Source organism: Montipora foliosa, chromosome 6 (genome assembly GCF_036669935.1).
Source record: "Montipora foliosa isolate CH-2021 chromosome 6, ASM3666993v2, whole genome shotgun sequence".
NCBI lineage: Eukaryota > Metazoa > Cnidaria > Anthozoa > Scleractinia > Acroporidae > Montipora > Montipora foliosa.
In genome coordinates, this window is record NC_090874.1 from 60,634,882 (window position 1) to 60,653,797 (window position 18,916).

General features: G+C 40.5%; 1 protein-coding gene across 1 annotated transcript in view; it reads right to left on the reverse strand.

The window, feature by feature from the left end:
• Nucleotides 1-18,118, reverse strand: part of LOC138008007 (uncharacterized) — a 25,621-nt gene extending 7,503 nt beyond the window's left edge. Inside the window, exons 1-15 of the mRNA XM_068855173.1 lie at nt 17,940-18,118; nt 17,425-17,508; nt 15,111-15,264; nt 12,691-12,793; nt 12,003-12,141; nt 10,516-10,719; nt 9,737-9,861; nt 8,621-8,762; nt 7,764-7,874; nt 6,498-6,533; nt 4,579-5,238; nt 3,799-4,121; nt 1,582-1,726; nt 632-868; nt 244-456 (exon numbers count right to left, since the gene is read on the reverse strand). Coding sequence (XP_068711274.1) covers nt 244-456; nt 632-868; nt 1,582-1,726; nt 3,799-4,121; nt 4,579-5,238; nt 6,498-6,533; nt 7,764-7,874; nt 8,621-8,762; nt 9,737-9,861; nt 10,516-10,719; nt 12,003-12,141; nt 12,691-12,793; nt 15,111-15,264; nt 17,425-17,485 — 2,653 coding nt within the window. The 5' untranslated portion in view covers nt 17,486-17,508; nt 17,940-18,118. The remainder of the gene's footprint in view (nt 1-243; nt 457-631; nt 869-1,581; nt 1,727-3,798; nt 4,122-4,578; nt 5,239-6,497; nt 6,534-7,763; nt 7,875-8,620; nt 8,763-9,736; nt 9,862-10,515; nt 10,720-12,002; nt 12,142-12,690; nt 12,794-15,110; nt 15,265-17,424; nt 17,509-17,939) is intronic.
• Between the last annotated feature and the right edge of the window lie 798 nt (nt 18,119-18,916).

An 18,916-nucleotide genomic window follows, 5' to 3' on the forward strand; every position in this document is an offset into this window, starting at 1 on the left:
TAAAAATGAAGTTCCATTTGCAGGGCGGTGACACAATTATATAATTATGCGGTACTGACATTGGCGCCAACGAGTTCGTATGAGATCCTGTGGTCCGAGGTGACGTTAAGGAAACCTCGAGTTTCTAAAAACGACTAAGGTTTTCTAAATTCTCCAACCCCGCTTTACCTTGTACATGTACTCTCCTTCTGTGTGTCTTTATTTTCTGTTAGAAGCTCTGATGCTAATGAGGAAATCACTGACCTGTTACTTCTCTGGGCTTCTTTAGATCAATCTCAAGGAACTGGTTGTGATCTGCCAGCTTAGCGCACCAGCTCCCTCTTGTAGACACACTTTCGTGTCGATTCGTAATCACACGAGCATAGAATGCGGGATGCGCTTCATCTATTGTGGATGAACCCGATATCTCGTGGTCCAAGATGGTGCCATTTGACATGCCCATTGGCAAGAAACACTCTGAAAATGACAATGAAAAACCAACTGAACGAATTCAAAAAAATCATTCGTCAAATGTCTTGTTTGGGTCCACGAATAGTCTATTATCTATTAAATCTGTGATCTTCTGTTAATAAACAGTTGCATCGCTATATTGAATCCATTTTGCAAGTGAAAGCCGATGAGGAAATCTTACCTGGGCAGCTAGGTTTGGTGCATGGAATTCTCTGAGTGTAGGTCTCCGCTCCTGGTAGGCAGTTTTGATTCTTCTCGTTGCCTTTCGGTTGACATTTTACTACTCTTTTCTTCGTTCCTTTTCCGCAGCTGACACTGCACTCACCGAAGTTAGCCCAAGAAAGTAATGGATCGATGGGAGACTCAAACCGTATAGATGTTATGGGAAGGTCTGTTTGAACAGTGTCAGATAACAAACCTGGAAATAGTTATATAGTTGCTTCGCATCAGTGTGCGCTACAAGTGGAGTCAATAATTATATTAGTCGATTTGAAGTTTCATGAAATTTAGCTTGCCTTACACCCTGGCCCGGGTTGCTCGAAGCATGGTTAGCGCTAACCAGCGATAAATAGGGTGGAAACCTGTAGGTTTTGATATCTCTCAACCAACGGTTAGCACTAACCAGGCTTGGAGCAACCGGCCCCTGGCCCCCTACAGAAGGTAAAATGTTTACCCTTGGAGGGTGAGAGTGGAGATCAATACACGTTGTCCATCTGAATAGAGATCATGTCTATTGTGTTTATTGAAACACTCCATGTGCTGCATCAAAAGCCCCTTCAACCAGTCGAATACCCTCGCGCAAGTCTGATTCAAACACCTTGAAATCATGGTTCTTCAACAAGAAGCGTTCATTTCGGACTGCCACTATTCTCTTCCAAATACAAAATTATGATTTCCTGGGAGGCATTGTAATAACTTTAAAAGTAGAATGAATAACAGTCTTCCATTTTCTCATAGATGTGCACGTCATTATTGACCGCTTTTACACCCTTGTAGAGAACAAAACCGGGGAACAAGTTCTTTGTCAAAGAAAAAAAAAATATGGCGTCTATTCTAGCCTTCCAACCATCAGGCGACCCAAAAGCTGAGGAGCCTCTACACCATCACACTTCTACACGAACCATATCTTACCTGGAATACAGCCATAGAGTTCTATTCTCATGCATATGTGGTCCCCGTACCAAGACAACGGATATAGGCGAATATATCTCCCATCGAAGAGCCTTTCAAGCCAATGTATCTTAACTGAATTTTTGTCTTCATTTCCTTGAAGGGACTAGAATCCAAAAGTAAACGCTGACATAATTACTGGCATGTCCAAGAAAAGGAATTTTAATATGTACATAGAGAGAGTTTCAATCGAGTGTCGTAAAACCAAAACCAAAGTAATTACTTTAGCCAATCAAAAAGGACGGAGACAATCTGGTAAACCAATCAAAACTCGATGTAATTACACGTAGCCGACTCAAAGCGTGGGAAAATGTGCACGCGCGAGCCACGATTGGTTTTGGTTTCACTTCTGATTGGTTAAAAAAATGGCGCGAGAACTTTGAACCAATCACTGAGTGAAGTAATCATAAGCCAAAGCAATTCGCTAATTACTTTCGACACTCAATTGAAAACCGCTCTATGTACAGGTCTACAACGTCGTCTTTGTTCACTAATTTGATTATGTCTTCATTCTTGTATGAAATTAAAGTATGGAGGAGCGTACCTGGATGTATAGTAAATCTGTTTGTCGAATCGATGAGCTTTGCAAGCGTGCCATAGGTATGGTTATGTAGTCATTTTATTCCGATTAAAGACATTTTGCAAGTAGGAGAAAAATCACGGTGGGACAAGATCACTAATGATCCCAGCCATTGATCACACGACCTGATCCCAGTGCGGAGAGGAAGGATGCTTCATGACCGTAGTCATAATAACATTAGGGAATTTAAGATCTACGACGGCGACGGTCGACGAAAACGTCACCTCAAAATATAACTTGGCTCTATCGTAAGTCTTTCGCGATTATTCAGTCTAGTTCGCGTCGGCAAAGTATCCTGAAAATAAATCGGTACGAGTGGTTTCATATTTAAAATAGAGAATGAAGGATTCTCTGTTGCATGCTTACGTTGTCGTCAAAACTTCAAATTTGGTGATTTCACGTCGTCGTTATGCAGAGGACCGCAAACATACTTGCTAAAATCCGTGCTGCACGTGCAGCACGATTATTTATGCTCTTTTAACCAATGATATCATTGTTTTGTGGCGTTGTCGTAGTCGTAGCCGTCGTCGTTTCTCTTCCGCGTGTTCGAACTGAAAGCGTCAAGCGAATTTTTATCAATGGATGTCTACTTAATTGTGTTAAAGCACAACTTTTGATCCTTTTGATTACTTATGAACCCTGCACGTTTGAATGCGGGTACATATCCTGTATTATTAATAGTAACGTCCACTACTTCATTGCTCTCAAAATAAGCTGATTGCCCTCACTAATGTGTGAACTGATTTGTTTTAGTGTAGGTAGTATAGGTAATATCGCATGGGGCAGAACTGGCAGAAATTGCTCGAAACACAGCAACGAGGGCAATTTCGGCGCTTTTTTATAATATAAAGAGCAAAATTTCTTATGAAACGCACGCTCTTGCGCAATTTCGTAGGAAGCCATTTTAGTGTTCAGCGTCAGTGACCTGTAAAGGTCGGTACAACGAGAGAGTTTGCTCCCGCAGCACGCTCCTGCAACACGCTCCCGGAGCAAAGCTTCCTCGTCTGCACCAACGATTTCTAGCGAAAAAATATGTTTGCTCCCGAGTTTTGCTCCCTCATATCAAACTGGTTTGATATGAGGGAGCAAGCTCCAGGGGCAAATCTGTTGCACGAGTCTGTTTCAGGAGCAAGCTCCCTAGTGTGTAATGAAATTTGCTTGCCGTGACATGACGTGTCTCCAGTTGGCCAATCAAATTGGCTTATTTTTTTCATCTACAACTCATTGCGAACTCACTTTCAAAGTTCCCGGGTTGTTTCATCATTCAGCTCCTTCGTCGTGTCCTTCGTGTGTACTGGTTGGGGTACTTACCCGGGAGCGTGTTTCGGGAGCGTGTTTCAGGAGCAAGCTCCCTCGTGTGTACAGGCCTTAAAACGCGCGAAATCAGCGGAATCAAATTTTCTTTTTTTATACAACAACGCCAAACCAATGATACCAGCCCTGCTAAAAACATTTGCTGCATGAAAATAATGAAAGTGATTATGTCCGGGCCAATTACCAAAATGGAAAATGCCATCTGTCTCAGCCAATCAGTCTTTAGTAAAGGTTGTAGTCATTGAGCTTAAATTATATATTCTGAAACAAGCACTTTTTTTCACCTCTCCCGTAAGAGTTTCACTGACGCACTCAAACCGTCTCCCATCCTGACTGTGGCAAAGTTTAAAGCTTGTCACGTAATTTTCAGTCAATGATGCTCCTTGTATGGCTACACCAGATATAGTCTTTTCCTCTCTGAGGTCAACTGTGAGATAAGGTTCCTTATCGTCTTCGTCAGCGCACCAGGCTGTCCTTTGTGGATCATCGTAGAACGACACTAGATTCAATCGACCGTAAAACGGCTTATGAAAGCGGTCCGTCGAAGATGCAGTAATCTGCCCGTCTTTGATTTGCATGTCTTCCATTCCCAGTGGAGAAAAGCATTCTACAGAAAAGAAAATGGCTGCTAAAATTCCCTGAAAAAAAAGCCCAGTCCATCCTAGACCATATGCAAAAGATGACTTGGATATAGTTTTTGCGAACGACTTCTTAATTTAAGACCCTTCCAAATTTATGATAATGTTAAAATGTTTCTAGACGAGGCCTTTAGTTTATTGTTTGAGGTCTAACGATTTACAGATGTCTTTTTAAACTTTTTGTTGAGTTTTTTTTTTTAATTCGCGTGTTGGCCCGGCCAGAGTTTGAACCTACAACAACCCTCAAGGTAGTCCAACTGAACCAGTTCGCAGAAGTAATGATTACTGAAAGCGGTTGTCCTACAGAGTAGGTTTACATCAGATGAAGTTCAATAAAAATAGAAGCTGAACGTTGAACACTATCAAAATGAGTTTAGACTGTTTACTTAACTTTGCCACGGTACCCGAGCAAATTCTCATACTTACCCTTCTCAAACTCACATCGCTGCATCAGTTTTTTGATATCCTCTTGACTTAAAGCTTCATTAGACATATAAAACTCATCAACCTGTCCGTCAAATAATCTTTCGCCTTTATGCTCACCGATCCCCGCTTTTTCTTGCCAGTCTTGCGACAAATGTCCTGAGCCTTCCCCCCTCAAAATAAACTTGGCGTTCACATATATATCAGCTTGGCCCAGCTTAGCTTCGTAAGTGCAGGCAACGTGAGTCCACACGTGTGAAGGAACGATGACTTCTGACGTGACATTGAAAATTATTAGACCCTGTTCATTTCTGTGAAACCACCTGACCGAACCGCCATCGATTTCTAAATGATATTGACCACTGTCATGAGTGGAGTTTACTCCACCGATTGTGTCAAACAATGAGTTTGTTCCTTCAACTGAAAACAGCTTTATCCAAGCTGCAATTGTAATCGCTACGCGTGGTTTGTTGTGAAACGAAGCTCCGTTTAACAGAATGTCCCCTCCATTCAAATCAACGCCGTTACCGCAGGTTTCACTGAAGAAGCCGATTCGTGCAAAGTTTACGATTTTGGCGTTATTGTGTTGTTGTGATTCATCCACTAAAATGTTGTCCTTGTAGATGTTCTCAAAGCGTAGATACACGACTGATTTCTCGAGAACTGAAAAAAAAAAAAAAAAAACCAAACAAACCAGAATTTGTGTTTATTATATACGTGCTAAGATTTACTCCAAGCGAGTTGCAGAGCACAGAGCACAAAACGTAACCCTTCCTTTGTACTTGGTACTTGTACTTGTACTTGTTCATTGCCGTGACTTTAACATCTTCAGTTCCCACGGTCTGCTCCCGTCTGACCTTGTAGCTCAGTCGGTAGAGCAGCGGTGATCTAACCCGAAGGTCGTGGGTTCAATAGGCCATTTCCGACTTCATATCCGCCTCCTCTTCAAAGCGAGTCAAAGTGCAAAGTTTTTGTGATGGTAATTAGTTCTACTTTACATATGAATGAAAACTAATTATCATAAGAAAAACTTCGCACTTAGACTCGCCTTGAAGAGGAAGCAGACATGAACTTGGAAATGGCCTATTCCCACCCTGGTCAGAGTTTTTCTCTGTCCTTGTGTGGACCCATTTTCCATTGGTGGGGCTAACGCTCGCATGGTTCATATGGGGTAGAAAAGTAGCACTTCACATTACACTCTAATCATTTAAGTCCTATCTCGTAAGGGTTCGATTTTGGCTGTTGAAACTGGTTTTAATGCATTTGTCGTTCTTTGCTATGACAATTCATTTGACCAGCAGCAGGCGTGGCTCAGTTGGTTAGTGCTCGGCTTTCGGAGCAAGAGGTCCCCGGTTCGATTCTCGGTGACTTCAACGTCTGTTTCGACTTTCCTCTGATCCGTGTAGCTATAGCTTTAAATATCCGTAAAACGGAGCACTGACAGAGGGAGGGGGGTAAAGGGCGCACCTTCCGCTTCCATTGATACCAGTTTCATAACTGAAGGAACTACCGACGTTAAATAAAGTGCCTTTACTTTACTTTACTTTACTTTACTTTACCAATTTCCTATTTGAGAGTTTTCTCCGCAGTTCATGGGCATGGAGAAAAATCCTTATTGTACTCCCAAAATCCTCGGTCTGTCCATTGCCTTTGCATTTCAACCATAAAAACTTAAAGTGGGGATGCAACTTTTTCCAAAATGACCGCCATTTTAGTATTCTTTTGTTTGCGTGCAAATTAGCCCTTTTTGCCTCGTTCAAGCAGGTTAAATATTTCTTTGCATTTTAAGTTTAAGAACGAGGCAATAAGTGCTATTTTGCAAGCTGACAAAAGGATACTGAAATAGCACCCATTTTGAAATAAGGTGTATTTCACTCCTAGTATTGGCTTAAAGAATATAAAAGGCAGGAATGATCACTTACTAGCCAGTAATTTAAGATCTTGTACACTGAGCCTCTCTGTCAAAACCATAAAAAAAACATTGAATGTTTCAAATTTGTTTTACACCACACTACTAGATAGTGCTGTTCGCGCACTCTGATTGGTCAACTGGAAGGTATCTTAAAGCAAGTACTATTAACCCTCGAGCAGCCGAAAAGCAGCAAAATGGCTAGCGGCATTCTTAATTGTTTCGATAAACGCGTATTAGTCTGGTACACTAACTGAACAATCATTCACCTCAGTGTCGGTGAAAGTGGTGAATATTTACCTACACTTCGGTAAATAATTGTCGATTATAACATTCGCAGAAAGAATGAAAAACAAAGAAAGGGATGGATAATAGAACCGCCCCTGTGAAACGCACTCGTCTTTGTAAATAGAATCCAGACCTTGTTATTAAAGGGGCACTTTCATGCTAAATCTACTGTTTTTAAGTTAAAACTGGGTAAAAATCTAAATTAGCACACGTATAACATTCCCGACAACTCACTGAGATGATATGAAATATGGCACAAAGAACTATTCGTATTTAATTTTTGGCAAATTTCAGAGCACAACATCTCCAAACTTGAAAAAACTGGCCTGCCAATTTTTTCAAGTTTCAATCCATTTCCATCCCCTCCATCCTTGGCTGCAAAGAACAAAAAGTAGCTTCAGTGCACTTCAATGGCCATTGGCAACAAAACAACAGCATTATTGTTTGGTCTTCATTGACGCAAAGACGTGTTTTAGTGTTTTGAATTTTGACTAAAATAGCGTGACACTGCCGCTACGCTCTTTTTTCTATTTTCTTTTTCCTCGTCCTGATTAACAACATGAACATCTTTCTTTTGTTGTCAATCATCAAACGGCCATGGTCGTTGTCAATAATCATCAGAATCATCGTCCTCATCATCAACAGAGAGCAAGCTATGATTCGAGGGTGAGAGCGAATACGAGTACAAGTTTTGAACACGTGAGATCTGATAAGTGTATCTCGCTCTCGTAGTCGTGCTGACAAAGATTGTAGATAATATAAGGAAAAAGGAACCGATGCAAGTACGAGTCCTTTTAAGAGCAACAATCTCGTGATGCGCGTGATGCGCTAGTAAAGTCACACTCGCTCCCGTTCTCGAATCTAAAGCTCTCTATTGTCTTATGGCCAACGACCTAGAGTTATCAACATCTACAAAAACGATTGGTGATCAAGAGGCATGAAGACCCTGATCTTCGTTGCTTTTTAATGATAGTGAGGAAAAAGTGGTAACCTTTTATCTGATTCTCTACATGTACAGTACTTTTCCCTGGTGGTTTGCCTTTTTCAGCCACTTCCTTTGCTTCTTTCGCCGCAGTACCTTCCGTCGATGCCTCCAAGCTCACTGTCAAAATAAACGTAGGAATTTAGGAAGGGGCGTGAGGAAAATCAGGAACCCGGAAACCAGAATGGAAACGGAAATTCGGAATAGGAGCGGAATCCGTTAACACGATGATTGCAGAAAATGAGAAATTACAAAAATTACAAATCAAACAAAGCAGGCTTGTTAAAATATTGAAATTCATTATTGTAGAAAACTACAAAGAAAACGAAACAAACAGAACAAGCTATTTTCAGCTCTCTTTGTAGAAAGTCGCATTGGAGTTTTCACTCCGTCGTACTTTCGTATTGTTTATGTAAGAATTGCAGAATAATAATTCCAATTATCGAAAGTTAGCCCAAAATTCAGTCTCACTCAAGGGAGGCAATAATGAGTTGGTTCCGTCAAAGCCTCGCGGTAACTTCTTTGGCATTGAGTTACAGGTAATTGACACCTGTACTTCAATTTCATTTGTATATATAGAAACCACATTGGCATACATCATCAACTTAAACAACTTTTACTGATTTTAAAGACCTTTAAGTGGTGTTCTTGTGTCCCACGCAAAGAAAAGATATTTTTAGGGTGAAATTCTCCTATACTTGGATACACGTGGACGCCGGGACAATAAACTGGCTTTATGGAATAACCGATTGTGCTTGTTAAGAGTATTCCCCAGGGGTACCTCTACCAGTAGGTTTTTTAATCTGGTTGTGGCGCTGAGCAAGACTGTTCTCTCGTAGTCGCTTGTTGTTTTGATGTATATTTACCATTTCTGCAGCCGTACAGCTCAATCCTCATGCAGTTTGTAAGACCACTCCACTTCATAGGAAGAACACGAAGATGTTGAGCAGTAATCATAGGAAACCAATGTGTTACCACCGTGTTTCTGTCCTTGTTACCAGTAAAATTCTGCCAAAATTTCACGAGGAATGTATGAATAGAAACGAACAAGCAATCAACAAAAGAAAAACGATTTTGGAATACCGGTAATATAACCAGAGGAAAAAGGACTTCTGTGCAATTGATGCATGATCGCGGGAGAGAAAATGTTATTAATTTGTAAGAGATGCTCTTTTTCCAGAGACACTCTTTGAAAACCAATCAAACGCATCATGGAATGACAACAAAAGTAACTACGTTGGCCAATCATACCAGAGCAGACAATCAAATGAACCAATCAGAACGTAATACAAGCCATGCAACACCCGCTGCGAAGTCAGGATTGGGTTTGTTTTTGCGGCCTCTGATTGGTCGAGAATAACTGAATCACTAAGCGTAGTAATGAAAAACGAACTAAGGCAAATCGGGAAAATACTTTATTGAAAACCACTGTTATGTATCCGCCTTGCCTTGCCTTGACCTTACAACACTAATCATGGCATTTGCTTGACGTTGTTCACCGTTGAACTGTGCTGCAGGGTTTCCGATAGCTTTTCACAGTACCGGATTTGATAAGGAAAGTACCGGACATGGTTATTTTCCGTTGTAAGGCTGATTGCAAGTGCCTTGGGAGTAAACCCTCAAGGAGGTATGGAACTCTCAGAAATGCTGTTTACATTCTTGAGACTGGAGAAAAAAAAGAAAACTTAACTTATCGCGTGAATGAAATGCCATAAGATCGATTAATCCTTTTAGTAAGCAAAATCATGTAAGGCGATATGACTTCTTGCAAGTTTGAAGGATTTGTTGCGCGATTGTCTGTTTCTTCGGCCCATGGCTTCCTGAGATACCCAAGTCGTAAAAGCAAAAAAAAAAAAAAGGAAAGGGAAAAAAGAAGCCAACGAATCTTATAATTTACAGCGTCAAAGTACCCGACGTGAAATAGTAAACAACCTTTCAAAACGTCCGGCCTCGTCCCTGAAACGAAAACCCTGTTTGCTTACCCTGGTGCCGCCGCCATTCTTCATTTTGTCTTTTACCATAAACCAGTGTTTGCCATTTAAGCTGTATGACAATTCATACATTGTAACCCAGTTGTCAAACATAGATTGACCTTGGGTTGAAATGCCTAATCAAAAAGATCATATGTTCGTATTAATAAACAGCGGCTCCAGCAATTGATTTTTGTTGTTTTCAAAACCAAGCCGTGTTAATGATCAAAGGGGAAGTCAAAGGATAGCACTTAACAATTTGGGCAGTACAAGCAGGGATGAGAATTCTGGTGTTGTGGTTTGGCCTTGTAAAAGACACTTGCTTAGTTGTTTTGGGTGAAGCTATATCGAAGGCGTTGATCGAGGATGCAGCACACGCGTTTATGGGACAGCGGTCGAAGAGTGTAGCACGCCTTGTAAGCTACATGTTTTACCAATACGGAAACAAACCTAAACGTTCATTAAAGCTAACCTTAGGTCTAATTAGACCTAAACAAGACCTGAATGAAGGGGTAGTTTCTAAAGAAACTGTGGTGCTGCGTGTGGTGCCAACATCACGTGAGTGGTGAAACAAAAAGAAATTAAAGTAAAAAAAGTTTTTGTTATGTACTAGTTCTCGTAACATGTCAATCGACGGATTTAGTATAGTACAGCGCTAAAAGGCCTTCAGTTCTTTTGCTTGTTACATGCCAGCGACCAAAGATGGAGAATAGTCGGAAATCAACTTACCTATTAATGCAAGGATGAAGAGTCACATTTTGTGAACGAACGTTGTTTTATTGGACGCTAACCTGAAATGTTAGTTCTGTTTCCCAAGTTGATTTCAAGAAATTCCATTTCGTCAGCGAAAGCCGAGCACCACCCCCCACGGGATCCTTCGACAGTTTTATTTAGGCGTGCGTGGTAAGGCTGGTGATGCTCATCGTAAGATGATGACGCCGTCAGCTGTATATCCTTGATTAGTCCCGAGCTCACACCTAAAATATCCCGACAACCTACAAATTACAATAAAAATTATTAGAGAGATTTAACATCGCGTGTACGTGAAAGGGAAAATGCCGTGAGACTGACATTTGCGTTTCGCCAAAAATGGACGAAACATGACTTTGAAGTTAACCCATTTCTTGTCAGTTAGATCAAGATATCAATCTAGTTTTAAAGGGGCGAGACAACTTAAAAGAAAAAGGTTAATTTTTTAATGACAAGCAGTAGCCTAACGTATCCCATTTGCCGTTTCGCGTAAACGCAATGCTACTCTGAAATCATGAGATAAAAAGTAAAATATTTTCCCTTGCTCAGAGCGCATATAGTACAGGAATTTTTTTCTATCCCAATATTGAATTATGCTTTAAATTCTAAGACCAAGTCAAGACATTGGACGTTTTGTTAAGACAAAGGAAGCGGAATCCGCTGGTTAATTGCCCTCTTTAAACATTTGCTGAGGTTTTTTCGTCAAATATGCCGTCTACTTTACGGGACTGCAGCATGCCTTTTGTTAGAGGGGATTTTTAACTATGTTTTAAAAGTTTGAATTACATTAAATCTCGCAACGGCCTGGACCTGGTTTAATGGCGCTTGGGACATAAATCAACGGGAAGAAACTTGGTCCGTAATTTTACAGTACGGACCTTGAACTCGGTTAATTGCTGGTTTTCACTCACGTGATCAACAGCCATGTTTTTCAACGAAAACAAAAGGAAGCGTTTGCATAATAATAGAGTTAAATTCCCGGAGGATTTGGTCGGGGCACCAACATGGCCGCCTTGTCTTTGTTTTGGGCACCAACATGGCGGTCGTGACGTCATGTGAAAACCAAGAATAAGAGGTATGTAATGAACTGTGAAGATTATTCATCTAGTAGGCATTACTGAAAAAAGGGATTAAATCTTGTACTAGACTTAGGAGGCCCAGAACTCCGCAGTCTACACCCATGCCAAAACAAAAGAGTACCAAATCTCCCCAGAGGTAGCTATCTTGGACCAGGAAGAACGGTGGTTCGAGCGAGGGGTGAAAGAGGCTATTTGGGAGAGGGTTGAGGCACCCAGCCTCAACAAGAAGGGGGGCCTCCGCTTCAAACTATCACATGCATGGGACGAGTAGCTACGCAACATTCCGCCCCGTCTCTCATGTGACTAGTCACGCGTATTGCGTGACTAGTCACGACTCCACCATTGTCCTGTTGAAGTCCGATGGTTTCGGACGAAACGTCGTCAAGTTTAACGTAAGTCTAGTGCAAGATTTAATCCTTTTTCCAAGAGGTATGTAATGATTGGCTAACCTGTCGATGGAGACTCTACATTTCGGCATCGACTCCTGCCAACAAGCTTCCGCGCAATCATTTTGTCTCCATAGGTGGAGGCCAACCATTTGTGGTTCGGAAACTCATACACACATCCGTCAGCCGATTTTATCTTAACCTGGAATTTCACAAGGAGCAAAATAGTACAATAAAAGTAAACTAATGAGGACCACCCTTATTCTCACACACTGACGTTATTCAAATTCGACCGGGCAATTCTACATCTGAGCGTGTGGACATGTAAAACAGCGGCGGAAAAAGAGTCAAGGAATATGTATATCAGCTAAACGAACAAAGGTCATGATGATCATCGTGATGTTAAGAAGAAAAGAAAAACATTTAATGGGTGAAGGAGGAATCTTTTTAAGCAATTGCAATACGTGAACTAGAATAAGTTTTCAAACCACAAGGCAACCTGTGTTGCTTTTTTCCAAATTTTATTTTCTTCACTCCGGTTATCTTTTCGGAATTTAACTGATGACGTAACCCTAGTCATGTCATTGATTTCTGTGAGTTTATAAATAATTAAGTGTATCCACACTGACAATAATGATTTCTTAAGTGATCTATTTAGTAAAAATTGAAACTCTTGTTTACGAGCAGAGAAAAATTATCTCATGCAAATAATCCTTTAATTAAAAAAAGAAAAAAAGCGAAAAAACCTCACCCTTTCTAAAAACCATCCGGATCCAAACCAGCTATCATCATGCCGAATTTTAATGGCCGTCAGCTTTCCAAGATCTTTGGTTTCAATAAAGAATGTATCCTTCCTAAAAGCGATGAGAAAATTAACTCTGAAGAAAAGGGCAGCGTGGCCCAGTGGTTACAATTACGGCGCTTGCCTTCAAGACCCGCTCTGACCACTGGTTAAAATTTATCCTGGGAGTCCTTGGGTCACTGAATTTCTCGGCTGCTCTTGTAAATAGCCAACTGGTTGCCTCTGGTCAGTTAGTCTCCTTCGCAGCCGGTTTTTGGATGTCACAGGGTTGCGTGACATCCAAAAAAACGGCTGCGAAGGATGACTACTGGTCAGTTGGGACTCTCAAAAAAGTGAGATCTGTTCTGTTGTATCATTGTAGCGGAGCTCCGCGCGTGGAGCGCCATAGTTAAGAAAATATGGTAATCCATCGATGCGAGAAATTTTGGTTTTATAGCCATGGCGTCATCGACCGTCCGTCCGTACGTACGTACGTCCACCCCTCCAGTATCATGCTAGTTTACAGCATACATTTTTGATATTGGACAGCCATGTTTTGATCAATTGACACATCAAAACAAGGTATCCCCTGACCAGTATCAAGTGACCATATCGCGGGCTCAAGCTTAGAGTTCACCGAGGTCTGCTGTTTTTTTGAAGTTGACCGCTGAACAGGTACTGGTTTTCGATTGGATTGCAGGCTCAACTCAGGTTAACTCACCTAAACATAAGCGAGGTTTCATTTTTCGCGAGCTTTCAATGGCTCGACGCGGCTACACGGCCATACTACGTCAACTATAGTTCTTTCACAGTCAATGCTTTTCGTGTTCAGGTGGAAAACGGTTTGGAATATGTTTTCTTTCTGCATTTTTTGCTGGTTTCAATCCAGTTTGACATATCATGATAGCTGTGGACCACTCTGGCGGCTACGCAGTTATTCAAGTCAAGCATCGGAGGGATATAAACTTAAAGCTGAGTATTTATTTTTAATTTGCTTAGAGCTGCTTTTTTCTCTGTATTGCAAATTTTAGCATATCTTTAGAAGCTCTGATAAGGTTACATGATGCCTGGAGGACCTATGACTAGAACAGAAACGAAAGGAGAGCGAAAGAGAACGACAACGACAAAACAGAATACCAGTAATAGCTCATACTTAGTGGAAGAAGTTACCCCACAAATCGTTTTCTTGGGCACTAAACCGTTTGTTATTTTCAAAAAGTGGTTGAATCGGTTTTTCCTTTGTCAACTGGAATTAAATAACAATTATCTGTACTCTTTTGGACATAAAGGAAAAGTTTGATTTGTTTGTTTGTTTTGCTCGAAAATGAGAGCGAACAAGTTTTTTTAAATCCGTTTGCCCAACTGGTTTTCGTTGTACCTCGACAGTGACAAGAAAATTTTGCCCTTATGTTATGAACACGTAATCGCAATGAGGTCTCGTAAAATTAGGGCGAACTCTTACTAGCTTGTGTTTTCAGAAGTTTGTTTAAAGCACCTAAACGTTATTTAAGTGTTGGAACGGATCCTTTCTTGGTTGCATCGCCGTATTTTGCCGATTCTTGTTCCAAGCCAACTTGGTGTGTTTCAATGAAATACATCAAAATGTGAATGATCTCGTTTTCAGAGATAAAGAGGCATAAAGTACATCAGTAAAACTCTTTTTTGTGAAAAAATTTTTTATGGTTTCTAATTTTAGCATGATTCCTATTCGCTGGCTATTGGCGGTTGACTCTGAAATAGCTTTTTTCCTTTTGCATTCCCCCGCTGAGGGTGTGGTTGTTTTCTTTTAAAACTCATGCAGTTCAAGAAAAATTCATTCCCAAACTGGTGAATTCCAAAGTAAATTTCATTCGCAAAACCAATATCGTACTCATCGCTTCTTGATTCATGTGAAATCGGTTTTGCGTAAAATGTACCGTGGAATTCACTTGTTAGGCAATGACTTTTTGTATAGAAGAAAGCAAAGAAAATGATTTAATTATTAAAGCAACAACCGGAAACATCAAAACTCGGATAATTCGAAGCCTTTTATTTTCACTAACCCTACAGGCAGTAAGAATAAATAACCAGGGAGCTCCCCTTTTAGGCTTGGCTAAATCTATATATTATATTTCGTTGGTCCTGAAAATCACATGTTGTAAATTTGTGTGTGTGAATATTGATAATTTCACAGAGAATGACATTTGGTAACCCTGCGCGATCAGCCAATCAACCAAAAAGACACTTCTGAATAGTTTGAACTGTTAATCACCATGCGATTACTTTAAGCCATAAGCTGAGGTTAATCAGTAGAGATGTGAAGCCTTGCATAAATTTGTATCAAGATGTTCGACAAATATTGTCTTTATAAATGGACCTTAATGATGGAAAAGGCAATGAATCACACTTACTGTCCTTTCTCAAAATCATTGCGTCCTTTGCTTTCCAACTCAATTTCCTTTGATCGACCTTTTTCTCCAATCAAGGTAATGAACACTCGAGCATCTGTGCCTGCACCAAACTTGTTTCCAGTGTATGTGTTTACCTCATACCGAATCTTTGACCCTAAACATACATTCATACACCAGTCAGGTCTTATACCTACATGAATGCCCTGACGCTGAATTAGTTATGCTCGACAAGTCATGCATAAGTGCAGTGGGATGTGGGTGGGTCTTATTCCCTCTTAATTAAAGGGTAAAGATAACCTTACGTAATTTTTTTTGTGAATCTCGCAGAAATCTCACAGAAGCTGCTTAACAATTTTATATTATTGCATTTTTCAAGAATCAGGTAAGGCTTACATCCATTTTAATATGATTTGACTGTTAACAACCATCCCCCTTCCAAAAAACAAAGATTGAACATAAATTAAATTGTTTGGAAATATATTACTACTTTGCGTATCAAATACTAACGAAGATGGTGAAATATTAGCGCTGACAAATGGCTTATTATTAGTTATTTTAAGTACATGACAAAAAATGAATGTCACGAATATTTCCCCTGAACCGTTTGAGCTTTGAAGCCTCTGTTAAAGGTAATTTTTTCTTGTAAGAAAAAAAACTTGTGAAGTCGAAAATTTGAAACAATTTCGAGTTCACAAGTTTTCTCAATTACACGATTATTCAAATACTAACTGGCCCAGGACAAGCAAGGAAGCTGATAGGCATCCGCCTGGAAGGACAGCTTCCTGTAAAGCTATAACTTCTATTTGTATTTCTGCTAAACTAACTGAACTCGTCCAGAAATATGTTGAAGGGCTAGATTTACACTAGAGGAAATTGTTCCGGATTCGTAAATGTTTCCGGATTCATCAATTTTAGAGTATTCGGATTCGGAGGCGTTTACACTGAAAGGATATTTGGGTTCCTGACCATTTACACACAACGACAACTCCGGGAATGACCGAGAAATTCCGAAAGCATTTGCAACTGTCCTGTACCTCCCTTCATCTGACAAGTAGTAAAGAGTAACAGCCATCTGAGTTTCAAGTGAAATGGGACGCCTCCTTCTCGTTGATTTTCTCTCAAGTAGGAGCCTACGATCTTCATAAAGTTCCATAAGGTAGGGTGGGACATTCTGAAATTTTCCTTCCACTCACTGGCTACCGTGACATTATCCATCATATTGTCCCACCAGGCACTTGTTCGACCTGGCCTCACCCAAAACCGTCTTGCTCTTTGATCCTGCCATCTACGACGTCGTCGGCGATTAAGTGTGGCTGACGTTAAACTTCCTTGCGATAATAATTTGCGTTTCTTCAGAAATATTGCGATCCACATAATAAAATTTATCGCCTGAACCTGCAATAAGATCAGGCAACGGGAGAGCGCTAGCATTGTTAGCAATAGATCCTCCATTTTGGTTTTACCGCAAATTCAAAAGATCACAGGCGGAAAAGTATCCAGAATCGGGAGACGATTCGAGAGAAAATCGTTTACACGACAAATCTCTCTGGATTCAAAAGTTTTCGGATGCAAAGTTCCCACTTTAAAATTTCCGATTCAAAATCTCTCTGCCAAACCTGGGAGTTTTTATTTCGGATTCGTCCTCTTGTGTGTAAACGGCAAAACCAATCTGGTGCCAAAATGTTCCGGATTCGTAACTAATCCGGAACAATTTCTTCTAGTGTAAACCTGCTCTAATTCGCTGCGTGACCAAGAAGGCGGACTAATGGGAATTCAGGTCATTAAGCCATTAATTAACAGTTTCGTTGGAGCATTTATTGTCCTGTCGTTTGGAAAAGGCACTTATAGTTGCCATTTATATAGACGAAACAATTTCGAACCTGTCGTAACAACAGTCAAAGTTATTGAACTGACGCCTGAAATGGGGGGATTTTTTGCCATGCAATGGTAAAACGAATTATACGAACTAAATTAACAAACGAGTGTTTACAGATCAGCACATTGGTATAGGAAAATGATGAAAATGAAGCGCAGAACCAAGACTTGGGAATCAAAACTCATATCCCGTGGGTGGGGGTGCTCGTCAGAAAAAAAAAGTTAATCGTCAAATGTCTCCTGTCATAATTTTTCGGCTCAATACCCTAAAAGGCACCGCTAAGGCTCCCGCTATGGACCTTTTGAGGCTAAACACCCTAAGAGGTACCAAAACCGCTTTTTAACCCCTAAAAGGTACAACGAGCACCCCCGTCCTTTTTATATGGGATCCCCCCCCCTGGGACTCATATAGCAGCGTTCAAATGATACTGGTACTTACCTGTCATACAACCAGCAAAGATGAGAAGTAAAGTCAGAAAAATTGGCACAGAACTTTGCATTCTGATGTTTCACATCTGAAAAACTTTTTATCAGAGAGAAGAGAAAATACTATTCAGCAGAGAACTATTAGCAGTTTTGGCCTTTCAAGCAGTGAGATAATTTTGTGTAATGCCGGGTCACACGCCCCTCGACTTACGTTCACTGCGGATGGACAATGTCTAGTAATTAAGAATCAATGATTGTCGAAATATTATCTTTGTATGCGCTTCAGCTGTTGTTAGTTGCCATTTTTTTTAGGTTTTATATCACAACTTGTGTTACAATATCACAGAATAACTTGTAATATTTTGGCAAGCAATCATGATTGGTTTCATCAAGGAAAACAAAACAAAAATAAAGAATAGAATATTATTACTTCCGCAATTGATTGGCAATTTGGTCTCTTCTCACATTATATCTGTGTATAATATAATCCTTATACTACAAACAATAAAACATCAAAGGATAACATACCTGAGATAAAACCCGAACTTAACATATCTCATTTTTGTTAGGCGCTTTGCCGTACTCTAGCTAGGGAGAAGAACTGAGAGAATTTAACATGAGGAATAAAACGAACTTGTCACCCATTGCTTCCTCTTGTGCCACATTAATTTTCGCCAATTTCGTCAATTTCGTACTGTTAATACAGGTTCTCCTGCCATTTAAGGCAAACGAGTCACCTTAAATAACTCGATGAAAAGGAAAAAAGAGAGATTGCTTTATAATTGATAGCCTGTCTCATAAATATTTAGCGCGCAAAGAAACTGATTTCGTGACAATCATTGCGAGCTTCAGAATTGTGACATACATGTTTTTCCTTACCGTGAATCAGGTGTGGATTGCAATGCAGGCTTTTCGCAAAAATGTTCCATCAGTAACTACCTGAGTAGTTCTAGTTGAGATTTGTTGAAAACGGGAAGTTACGTACCTTTGCAAAAGTATCAACATCAGATTCTTGGCTTACCTGCAGCCCTGGTAAAAATGTTTGGAAAGGGCGTCCACTCTATCGCGATAAAATAAAGGATGCTTTCAAGGTTTGTACACACAGCACAGTGCTATCTTTGTTTACGTGGAGGGTGGGAGGTTTTTGTTGTGGGCTACTTTATATACGTCTGGTATATGTCCCGGTTATCATTTTCAATTGAGGACTGTGGGATGAATGTGATGGAGGCTTTATAATGGTCGGTTAAGTTCCAAGTTAGCAACAGCAGCAGTAACAGGATTAAGAACGACGACGACGACGTTATGCGGCTTACGTTGATGATTGGTGCATTGGAGATGGTCAGTTTAACCTCCCGGGCCATCGATGTAGCCCCGGGCAACCGATGTAGCCCCGGGCCATCGATGTACATGTAGCCCCGGGCCATCCATGTAGCCCGAGATCGATTCTCGGATTCGACGCCCCAGTCTGAGTTTGTTGAGAGGTTAATTTTCTCTCGGCGGTCTCA